Source organism: Leguminivora glycinivorella, chromosome 4, assembly GCF_023078275.1.
Source record: "Leguminivora glycinivorella isolate SPB_JAAS2020 chromosome 4, LegGlyc_1.1, whole genome shotgun sequence".
NCBI lineage: Eukaryota > Metazoa > Arthropoda > Insecta > Lepidoptera > Tortricidae > Leguminivora > Leguminivora glycinivorella.
In genome coordinates, this window is record NC_062974.1 from 21271649 (window position 1) to 21284182 (window position 12534).

The following is a 12534-nucleotide window of genomic DNA, read 5'->3' on the forward strand; positions in this document are numbered from 1 at the left end:
CTGTGTGGTGTGGACCGGCCTAAATAAATGACATTTACATACTATTACTTCCTAGAGCAACATAGATTTGCTGTTATTGCGTTTCAAATGTCTACTGTCACTCTTAAGTTGTAATTTTTCCTATTAAGTGTATAAAATGGAAATCCAGAGTGAAAATCTGTAACTATCTATGTAAACGTACCTCTATAGTCTTGAAAACCGTATCTCTATTTAACAGCTATGATTCATAGTTGTTCTAAATACTGACCTACTGGAAAAGGTGCAGCGTAGCTTCACTAAAATACCAAGGCAGATCAAGAGACTACCATACGAAAGTAGACTGGAAGCACTGAAGTTGACTACACTCAAGGAAAGAAGAGATAGAGGTGATCTTATTGAAGTGTATAAAATCCTGAATGGACACTATGACCTCGAAGACTTCAAATCTGTACTCAAAAGAGACACCAATACCCGACTGAGAGGGCACCACTTAAAACTACAGAAACTCTGCATGTCAAACAACAACCCACATAGACACTTCTTTGCTAACAGAGTAGTCACGCCTTGGAACAAGCTACCAGAGGAAGTAGTCTCAGCACCCAACATCAACAGTTTTAAGAACAAATTAGACAAACATAATAATATGAGATAAACCTAGAAAAAGATACCAGGATACAGGCCATATCAGTTGTTTTTTCAACTGCCTGCCTGAATTATATAAATAATAATAATAATAATAAATGAATTAACTTTAAAGAAATTCCTGCTTCTAATGTGACAACTAATCTAGTTGGCTCCGTATGGCTCTAAAGATTAGGTAGGTACCTCAGTTTATCATATCATATCATAGGGGGACGACGACGACGACGACGACGACGACGACGACGACACCTTACATCAATCAACCCAGCCTCAAACTAAGCAAAGCTTGTACCTGCCTACTATGGGTGCTAGGCGACGATATGCATACTTAGATGAAAACATACTCATAAACATAGAAAACATCCATGACTCAGAAACAAAAAGATACAGATACAGGTTGATGAGTCGAGCAAAACAGGCGCACTGCCTCGGCCGAGGCACGTCTATATAGCAGATTTGCCACGCGAGCACATTGCCTCGCTCTGTGTGGACCGGGCTATTGCTAAATAATAATTATAATTAAGGCAATAACTAGTAAGTATAATATAATGCCGTAATAAGTACCCTATTCATGTTTCAAAGTGCAAATATTATATAACGGCTGTGAATTTCCTAGTGATTTTTATATTAAGTAATTAACCATTTTAATACCCTCATATACTGTTTTAAATCGTATTCGTAGGATTTATATGACTATTTCTCTCTTTAAAAGATCTATGAAATAAACAATTCTTACCTTTTCCTCTTATTCTCTTTCTATTGTTAGTTACAATATAATATAACCAATTAGGCACATAAGATAGTTTCCGGAACAATTTCATAAGATGGTGTTACAACAGTTTTAATTCAATTTTATTTATAAATAAACATAATTTAAATGTTTTTGTGCAATATTTTTTTACGTCGACAGTAATGTTCTAATATTCTAATAATAATGCGAGTAGCTTAATTCTGCATAAAATATATTACTGTGAATAAAATAATTGAAAAATTCACGAAACCTTGATTAGCGAACTTAGTCTCAATGACATAAATCGCGCTCTTTCTAAACGGCGTTGACCGTTTACCTACAATGAGCTAAACATAGCAGCTCTTTACTCCCACGACAAGCAACAATCGTACAAACAAAATGACTTTCAACCTTATACCACTAACTACTCAGTTGAAAATAGAAGTTGAACCAAAAATGTGTGTTCCATGCACTTTGATTCATTCAATTGTTTTGGCCCACGCTATTTAGCTAATTACGATAGCTACAATCGGAGGTCCGAAAAAAAACCAAAAACTTTTATTACTAATTTAATTAAAATCAAAGATACAAAAATTATAGCCTAAGTGCGATGACAATTGTTCGAAGTCTGAATCAAGAGTGCGTGCTAATAGAATTGCATTAGTTAGGTAAAGTCGTGTTATGCTGATCTTGCGCCTCGTGCGGCAGGTCGGTGAACGTGCGCAGCTGACTCGGTGGTTGTCCTTATGGTGCAATATGTAATTCCTCCATCCACAGATCGGCGATTATTTTCCCACGTTTAGTGAAAATATCGACGGGAGTTTATCCTGTGTTCGGTGTGTCTCTAAGTTTACTGAGGCTCCGTCGTTGAGTGTTCTGCTACTTGGCTCTGGTTTTGGTGAGATTTCAGTTGAACGGTGCCTGTAGAATTTTCTTAAGATTGCGAACGTAAGTGCGCCTGCACCTAGTATTAGGGTGACGTACAGCGGTATAGTTGTGTGGTATAACGTGTTTGACGGACTCGCATCCAACTGGAGAGGAGTCTCGAATATGAGGTTACTCTCGGCGTCGTGTAGTCCTTTGAGGTCCATGGATTTCAGACTGATGTGAGGGCGTACCGTATTAGCTTGATCGTTAGCTTCGCGGGGGATGTCGGCTAGTTTTATAGGATGTCCTTTTATTACATCCTTGTCGTTGGTGATTGTAAACTCCGCTGTTCGTAGATAACATTTCAGTGGGATAGTAACTAGATAGCTTCCTTGTAGTGTAGTGAAATCTTCTCTGTTGCAGGATAACTGTATTTTCGTTGGTCGCGGAAGTGAGATGATATAATGTTGACCATCCAGTTCCTCCATGGCTGGCCTTGACAGGGATACTGTAGCGGGATGGCAGGATCCTTCCGTGTCTTCATTCTTGATCAATCTGTTGATGCAGTCTGGTGATGTCCGAAGTTGAAGGCTAGCTCCTTTCTCGCAGACATAGTGGTGGTTAAACTTCGGGCATTCTGCCTCCATGTACATGAATGAATCCTCATGTGTTGCTAGGAAGGGATATGGTGGGATGAGGACTTCTTGGTTTCGATTGGGTACAATGGACAGTCTAAATAGGTCGAAAACCTCCGACGCTATTATAGGAAATTGAAATGTAATTACTATTTCGCTATCGGTGTAATAGGATCCCGGGCGTATTATGTCATAATATTCTCGCAACTCTAAGTCTAGGACTCTATCGCTACCGTATAATAATTTTAACTTGTCTAACATGCTTCTTAGAACGCTAATCTCTATCATAGAATGATGAGCACTAGAACTACGGATAAATGCTAAACTATTTTCTATTCTTAAAAGCTCCTGGCTCAAATCTTCCACGTTTTCGCTTAAAATTATTAAAAGTTGGGCAAATTTTGCATATTTAATTAAACTATTTTCTCTGTAAGCATTACTATCTAAAATTACCTCTAAGGTGGCGTTAATTTTCTTTTGATTTTCCACCAGGGTGTCTAATATACTGCCTTGGCGACTTGCCCAATCCTTGCTTAGGCTCACGTGACTATTTAACTCTGAAACTATTTTATTCTGGTTCAGTTGTAAGTTTTTGATAAGGTTATTATAGTTAATGGCATCCGACTGGTCTAGGTTTCCGCTGATGCTTTTAATTACTGTCCCCAGTCCGTTCACGAGACCTCTCTTAACTCGTGCCGGTTCTAAGGTTTCAAGCTGACTTGCCACTTTCTGTAATTTATTTACTAGATATATTATTTGATTTTCATATAAAAGGTACGTGTCGTTAACTAGTCTAGCTTTGCATATCTGTAGCTGTCCAAAGGTTAAACTAATTTTATCTTTTATTTCGTCAAGTTGTATATATTGCAGGTAGGTATGGTAATGAGTCGTAAGTCGCATGGGTCCAAGTTTGTAGGGCAGAACTCCGGGTCCATCATCTAGGCTCTCAAGTTTTATCTCCGAGCCCTGCATCAGGGGAATTGTCAGCAGCAAAAGAACTCTGTAACAAGGGATGATCTCCTTTAGGGACGCGTTTTATGCGTGATTTAGCTACGGGTCCTCGTTTTTTTGAGGTATAAATGTGTATTGGGAGATCGGCTAGTACTGTATCTTGGGTATAACGAGGGGCGGTTTTCTGTCGGCTTGCTAGGGGTTTTTTATAAATACTTGTTGCTGCGGGGTATATTCTGGTTCGGGTTCGCGGCTTTTATTCCTACTCTCTATTAGGGAGGTTCGATTTGAAAGGGATGTATCATTAATTATATCATAAACTTGTTTCATTTGCATCTTATGGTTTTGGACATACTGTTGCAAGAGTCGTTCGGTTATGTCAGTGTCGAGAGGGTTTCTGGGATCGAAATGACCTGTCAATAAGTCGAATGGTCTGCACTTAGTGAAGCTGTGAATAGAACTATTATAGGCTATGATAGCATAGGGCATAAGGTTGATAATAGGTTCATCCTTCTGTTTTAATTTTAGTATGCGGAGATGTTCGAGGAGCGTAGAATGGTAACGTTCTATGATGCCGTTATCATTTGGGGAATGAGCCAAAATTTTATGGTGATTTATCTTGTGGAACCTGACAAATTCGGCAAAGAGCTGGTTAGTGAACTCAGTTCCGTTGTCAGTAATTATAGTGATGGGAACTCCATGATGCGTGCAATATTTCAAAAGGGCTTGAAGAATACTAACTGCGGTTCCGTCTCGTAAATGATATGCTTGACCATACTTGGTGAAAACATCCATGAAAGTTACGTACTTTTCATTGTGAACTGTAAATAGGTCCATATGAACTGTCTCAAAAGGCTTAGTCGCGGGGGGTACGATATTGAATTTAGGTCTTACCGGATTTCGGTCATATTTAGCCTGACCGCAAGTAGTGCATTCGTTAATGAATTTCGTGATTTGATCTTTCATTTTAGGCCAATAGAATTTCCGGGAGAGTGCTAGGTAGCATTCGGCAATGCCACGGTGATTGGTTTTCCCATCGTGGTAGTTATTAATGATTTCCTGTTGTCTAAGATAATCCTTTACATTTTCCAATTCTACTTTGGAAAGCACAATATTCATAGTGGAGCTTTTGAAACTGCTCTGGATGATGGGGATGATTTTATACATGGCGAGTGGGGGCTGTATAAGCAGGGCGGTTTTGACCTTCGGGTTGACGTACTCTTTGATAGCGTTAACAACGTCTATCTCTAAATTGAAATTTGATACTTGAACGGATGCGCGGGTGTGAGTGTCGAAAGGTTTAGTCACGGTCGGTTTCCTTTTTACATCATCTACGACTGTAAGCACGATCTGTCTGTGAAACTTGTTGAGTGGCTCATCGGTAATTGGTACTTCCAATATGGGGCTCTCTTCGCTGGTATGCACAGTTTCTGTGGAAGAATTGCCTAACGTCTCCGGTATTTCTGTAGGGTTGGGTAGTATTGAGCAAAGCTCGTCGGCTACGATGGATTCGATTTCCTCATTGTGGATTTCCACTCTGGATAGGGCATCGGCGTTTGTGTTGGATTTACCTTTTTTATATACGACTGTGTAATCATATTCACTTAGCCTCAGTCTCCATCTGGTGAGACGTGAGTTTGGTTCCTTTATATTCATGATCCACTGCAAGGGCTTGTGATCAGTTAGAATTTTGAATTTACGTCCAAAAAGGTAGGGTCGGAAGTACTTTGTGGCCCAAACTATAGCGAGTAACTCCTTTTCAATCGTACTATAGTTAAGCTCACTCTCGTTAAGGGTTCGGGAAGCGTAACATACTGGTCTATCAGACCCTATTGGGCCTTGGGATAAGACAGCGCCCAAAGCGACATTAGAAGCGTCTGTTGTCAGGATAAATTCTCTGGTAAAATCGGGGTATTGTAGCACAGGATCATTTGTAAGGAGAGTTTTGCATTTTTCAAAACAGTTAACATAGTCAGAGTTAAGAGTAATCTTGTTTCCTTTCTTTAGGCAAATAGTAAGGGGCTTAGTAGTATGGGCAAAGTCAGGGATGAATTTTCGGTAATACCCAAGGAGGCCTAAAAATTGCTTAATTTCCTTTGGTGTCTTAGGTATCGGGTAGTTTTGTATCGCAGAGATTTTCTCAGGGTTCGGCTTTATGCCGTCCTTGCTTATTATATGTCCAAGGTAAGGTGTTTCAAGTTTCAGGAATTCGGACTTATCCATCTGGATCTTAAAATTTGATTCTCTTAACCTCTGGAAAACCTTTTCAAGATTGGTCATATGTTCCTGTAACGATGTACTGAAAACAATTATGTCGTCGAGATACACGAGGCAAATTTCGTTTTGGAGGCCTCTCAGCACGTTGTCCATGACCCTCTGGAAAGTGCTGGGTGAATTACGGAGGCCCATCGGCATCCTGAGATACTCAAAATGACCTTGCTCTACGTTGAAGGCTGTCTTTGGTATGTCCTGGGGGTCCATCTCAACTTGATAAAACCCGCTGGCTAGATCCAGTGTGGTAAAATAGTGACATTTTCCCAACTTATCTAGCACATCCGCGATGTTTGGAATCGGGTACTTGTCCTCAATTGTTTTATCATTTAACTTGCGGAAATCGACCACAAGGCGCCATTTTTGCTTCCCTGAAGCATCCACCTTTTTGGGTACAATCCAGATAGGGAGCTCCAAGCAGAGTCGGAGGGTTGAATTATTCCTTGTTCGAGCATCTTAGCTATCTGATCTCGAACCTCCTGTCTGTGTATAAATGGATACCGATAACTTTTCGTATAAACTGGTACCTCGTCGGTAGTCCTAATTCGGTGTTTAATTTTATTGGTAAATGTAAGGGCTTCTCCCTCAATATAGAAAACGTCGGCATATTGGGAACAAAGTAATTTTAAATTAGTCGCCTCTTCCTCGTTCAAATGTTCCGTGCGCAGGCGCGATACTACGTCCTCCGCGCGTGTACTAGGGCACAGTTCGGTGCGCATGCACTCGATACTATGGAGGTCAGCTTGAGCTGGCTGGTCGAGCGAGAAAATGACGTCATTCGGGGATTGGTTTTCAACCTCTATATATCCACGGCTGTTTTTAACCACTGTAAAACAGGCATGAATCATGCAATTGCTAATTATCTGGTCTCTTACTAAGACCTCACCGTCTGCGGTGTTAATCGGGGCTTTTATTATTTTCGACGTGCCTGCCGGGATTATTTCCTCGAAGTAATTATTTGCTTGGCTCGAGTGATATACTCGTATCGGATTGCTTGAAGTGCGGGTGAATAAAGTGTGTGTTTTAAAATCAACATTAGCTTCCCAACTCGTTAATAAATTATATCCTATCAGACCATCAAAATAGTCGTGAAAACGATATATAAATAGTTTTATATCACCAGTGTCATTAAGATCCGGGAAACAGGGTATCGTTAGCGAATAATCATTTCGGCTCACGGCGTGAACGTTGGTGACCTCGAAAGGGTCGTACTTAAGGGGAAAATTTGGGAAATAGCGTTGTACTGCCTCGGGGCTAATAAAGGACTCGTTAGCGCCAGTGTCTATTAAAAGTTTGAGTGGTGGGTCGCTGATCTGAATATAAGGCAGTTTCCTTTGAGACTGTAGATTTATCTCTATTTTGGCTCTCGTGAGCTGCTGTCCTTTCGAAAATTTGGCTGTTCACTAGTGCTGGCGGCAGGTAAAGTCTCGTTGCTGTACTGATGATCATAATACTCTGCTTCGACGTCGGGATCAACGGCGGGATCAGATTCCGTATAATCATCATATGTCACTGTGGTATCGTAACTATATTCCGGTTGCATGTAATAGTTATCATAGTATGAACCACCGGCATTGTATGAACATTCGTTCATGTGAATTTCGCGTGGTTTAAAAGAGGGCTGATTTGACATGGGCAATACCTTTGGAGAATAAGCCTGAACTCCACTCATAGGCTTAGGATTCGATCCGTACTGGGGGTTATTCCTAGGGGGTAGTCGAAAAACGTTACTTTGAGGGTTGTAATTAGGGGGACGGGCGCCGAACATCTGTTGCGTCCTAGTGGGCATACGGTTTTGAGGGTACGCTTGCGTTGGGTTAAATTTAGGTGGTTGCGTAGTTTGTTGCGTCGGGCGCTGACCAAAAGGCAGTGACCAATTCGGTATCTGGGGCGAATGGAATGGACGTGGTGGCGTAAACCCTGCGGCTGGCGAGGGCAAAGCTACCCTATTAGGTTGATGCGCTTTAGCAGTATCTCCTCGCTGTTGCACATACATTACATTGAGTTCTTCCTGCACGAATTCTAGGGCCTTCTCAATCGTTTCTGGTCGCATGCACCTAATGCGTGATCCCAAGGGTTCCTTCAGGCCGCGTACAAAAGCTTGCATAGCTATCTTTTTATAAAGAGTCCGTTTAGCTTCTATAGTAGTGCCTAAAGTTTCGTGTAACGTAACATACGTCATCATTGTGCTCAAAAGTGTCTGGCAATGGTCGTAAAACTCTTGGGGTGTCCTATTACCCTGGCTGGCTATTGAGAGGTCGTTGTATAACGCTGTCTCGTCACGTTGGTCAGAGAAATTGTTAACAAGGGCTGTCCTAATACCTAACCAGTTATCAGGAATGCCATTACTATTAATAATGCTTGCAGCAGTACCAGTTATTTTGTTTAGTATTCCGTTAACAACGCATAGATTGAGCAATTCTCTTCCGGCTTCATTACGTACATAAGCGTCGACTACTTGATCACATATTTTAATGAATCGCGTAAGGATATTAGGATTGCCGTCAAATTCTGGGACTAGACGCAAGGTCTTGTAAACATCCTCTGGGGTCGCGGACATTATTGTATCGGACTCAAATAAGGTTACTGAACTATCTAAGGGACTTCCTAACTCTAAGTTGTCTAAATTCCTACGTAAATCTAGTGTTGCCCGTCGAACCTGACCCGGTGCAGGTTCCCGAGATCCCGATTTTTTGGGATGAAAAATTATGGAAAATAAGGATATACAGTATAGGGAAGCAAGCACACAAGAACAATTCAGGGGTACTCACATATGCTTCATTCTTGGTCCTTCACGGGAATCGATAGCTGGATTCGCCTCCGGTTTGCAGCTCGTAGATTCTGGATACTCGGCAGCGGTGCTTGATAGCCAACCCGGGTGGCTCGCGAACGCGCGGTCTCGATTTTTAGAGAACCCGAAATATTCACGAATTCGACCCGCGAGTATCCTACCGACTGCGCCAATTACGATAGCTACAATCGGAGGTCCGAAAAAAAACCAAAAACTTTTATTACTAATTTAATTAAAATCAAAGATACAAAAATTATAGCCTAAGTGCGATGACAATTGTTCGAAGTCTGAATCAAGAGTGCGTGCTAATAGAATTGCATTAGTTAGGTAAAGTCGTGTTATGCTGATCTTGCGCCTCGTGCGGCAGGTCGGTGAACGTGCGCAGCTGACTCGGTGGTTGTCCTTATGGTGCAATATGTAATTAGCTTGACCTAATCACTTCGTTGATAAACATGCCTACTAGTATTTAGGGCACCTCCCTAGTAGTGAATAGAAACAATTTGTATTAGTGGTTTCTAGAGTAGTTTACACGTTGAAATATGGATTTTATACGTAATCTACATATATACTACAGAACCTACAGTTATACCGACATAAATATCCAAGTTTTAAATATTTAAGAAATTGTAAGCAGTCTGGGCGCAGTTTTCAGTCTTGATATGCCTTTAATCGAGCTTATGATAATAAATTACCTTCTTAACTGTATCAATGCCTGACGAAACAAATTATGTTATCAATAATACACTATAACAGAATTATCAGTGTTTTTTTTCACTTATTTACCTCTATTCCCCATGGAAATTTCATGAGAACTATTATTTTTAACCCCCAACGCAAAAACGACGGGGTGTTATAAGTTTGACGTGTCTGTCTGTCTGTCTGTCTATCTGTCCGTCTGTCTGTCTGTCTGTCTGTCTTTCTGTCTGTCTGTTTGTCTGTCTGTCTGTGTGTGTGTGTGTCTGTCTGTGGCATCGTAGCTCCCGAACGGATGAACCAATTTCGATTTAGTTTTTTTTTGTTTGAAAGCTGAGTTAGTCGGGAGTGTTCTTAGACATGTTTCATGAAAATCGGTCCCACTATGTCGCGGTCGGGGGTTTTTTCAAAATGTTATCTTCATACTAAACTGAACTTTCATCGCATACATCAGAAAAGCAGAGCCCTCCTGACAATAGGCGAGACGACTAAAAAACTAATTAGTCCGTCAATTAGATTATCAAAGAATATTACACGTATTTTTTCTTTTTTCTCGTAAACGAAAAATGACGACGGTACAGTGCGTTGAAGATTCGCGTGACGTCACGCCTAGGTACAATTTTTACTTAGAAGTGTCGTCACAATCCCCTCTCCGGAAATTTCATGCTCTATATCTTTGTATTTTTTCATGAATTCGAAAACGCGAAAAATATGTGTTCAGTATTTTTGGACGATCTAACTGACGGACTAAACAGAATGCCATTTTTTTATGTAGTCGTCATCCCTATAGTCATATATTTCTGGTCATGCTTTATGCTGCTATTGCTATAGAAATAATGGTGTTTTGCCTAAGATAGATCCATCCATACCGATATTATAAATGGGAAAGTGTGTGTGTCTGTTTGTTTGTCCGTCTTTCACGGCAAAACGGAGCGACGAATTGACGTGATTTCTTAAGTGGAGATAGTTGAAGGGATGGAAAGTGACATAGGCTACATTTTGTCTCTTTCTAACGCAAGCCGCGGGCAAAAGCTAGTATTATAATAAAGTATTCAAACACAATGTGTAAAGATTTTAAATCCACTGTATTTGCTCGAAAAAAATAGTCTCTAGAGTAGATCAAATATAAAGATTTTCAAAAATACAGCAACTCAACCAGTCAAACCCATGACAAGATAAAAAACGAGATTTGTACAACACCTTTTCTTAATGTAATGATTATGTTTACTGAGCCGCCCGTTGCCTGCTGAAGATTCTGTTTTTGAAGATATTGTCAATCTTGCTGAACACGGTCTCCGCTTGCTTGGACGCGTCTACCCTGTAGTGAAGTCCTTTCCGCATGTAATAGTCTACTAACGGCACAGTTTGACTGTGGTATGTCGCTAACCTCTTTTGAAGAGCAGCAACATTGTCATCTGAACGACGGATTAAGGGCTCACCGGTCACGTCATCAGTCATGGGCTTCTGAGGAGGATGGAACTCTTCATGGTAACTGCGACCGCTTGGAGGGTGGATCAGTCTGCCAGTAATCCTGCGCACCAGCAAGCTGTCTTCGATGCCAAATTCAATGACTGCATCTAACTCCGCTTTTCTTTTGGCCAGTAAGTCATCAAGCTGAAAAAAAGATAAAAGTGTGTCAAAGATAATGAATAGTAATTATATGAATTAATCACTGATATGACCTAAGTAATTAATGATAATGACAGATAAAAAGTAAGTAACATATAAAATATAGATAACTAGTTACAAAACAATAATTTGTTATCAATGCAAAGGTATTTTTTATTCTAGAAGGTTTTGATTTCTAATGGAATAACAATTATTTAATTGTCACTAGGCAACAATACATTTACCTTGAGAAAGACGCAGATCTACTAAAGTTGTTTACAAGATAAAATAAATAACTGAAAACAATATTAAGATAACATAGTTGTTATTTTTTTTATGTTTCCTTTCTTATGACCACAACAAAATAATGTTTAATGTTCACCTTGGAGGCTTGTGGCACGGTCCTGGGGAAGCCATCCAGCAGGAACCCGTACTTGCAGTCCGGCTGGTCCAGGTTCTTGTTGATCATGTCCACGACCAGCTCATCCGACACCAGTTTGCCCTCATCCATGATCTTCTTTAGCTTACGCCCGAGCTCTGAGCCTGAGGAAACCTCCTCGCGGAGCATATCACCAGTGGAGAGGTGGCACACAGAGTATTTTTCTTTCAACTTTGGGGCCTAGACAAAAAAAACACAAATATTTTACACTGCTTAAACAAACATTATGAGATAGTATTAATTATGTAACGATAACGTAACAACATTAGAACAAGTACCCTATTAATGGTAATATACTTGAACTTTATTAATGAGATTAACTGAAGGTCAAAGAGCACAAGTGATTATTATGTATAGAAGTTTACCTGAGTGCCCTTGCCGGAACCCGGCGGCCCCAATAGCACTGCCCTGATGCCGATAGGGTCATTATCGGGCCGGGGCTTTACTGCAGTAGCTGCTGGTGCCATAATGCGGGACTTATTTCAAAGTTAGGCCCTATGGAAAAAAAAATCTCGTAGTATTCAGAAAATCATGAGATAAAAGTGGATGTAGGCGACCAGTGCCGGCTAAATCGTCAGCCGTACTGTTCTATCTTTTATTTGAAATAAAGTATACACACCTACCTACGGAGTTTGCTAAATAATTAGTGGCGAAAGATTGATGCCGCCGACATGTGGTGACGTCGGTCGATAAACGTCAAAATCAACTGATAACTTTGATTTGCGCGATTTGAGACCATCAAAAAACCGCCGAAGCAAAAAACAATTTACGTATGTTACAAGAAAGGAAATTAATTAAATAACGTAATTAAATGTTGGAATCGGTGTTTCAAACAGAATTACGAAGAATTATTTCTTTCTTGGAAATTGTGTAAATCGTATGAAACTCTTTATCACCTGCCGTTCGGATCAGTGTGTACTCTTTAGGC

At 40.4% G+C, this 12534-nt stretch overlaps 1 protein-coding gene across 2 annotated transcripts; it reads right to left on the reverse strand.

The window, feature by feature from the left end:
* Positions 1–10625: 10625 nt before the first annotated feature.
* LOC125225449 (adenylate kinase) lies at positions 10626–12302 on the reverse strand. 2 transcript variants are annotated; one of them, XM_048129181.1, is made up of 4 exons: positions 12230–12302; positions 11972–12101; positions 11550–11786; positions 10626–11173 (listed from the first exon to the last, which is right to left on the reverse strand). In XM_048129181.1, the coding sequence occupies exons 2-4, from the start codon at positions 12071–12073 to the stop codon at positions 10784–10786; spliced, it is 729 nt and encodes a 242-aa protein (XP_047985138.1). In that variant the 5' UTR covers positions 12074–12101; positions 12230–12302; the 3' UTR covers positions 10626–10783. The 2 variants fall into 2 exon arrangements, with proteins under 2 accessions (XP_047985138.1, XP_047985139.1); XM_048129182.1 differs by having other exon boundaries at positions 12226–12292.
* Positions 12303–12534: the final 232 nt, after the last annotated feature.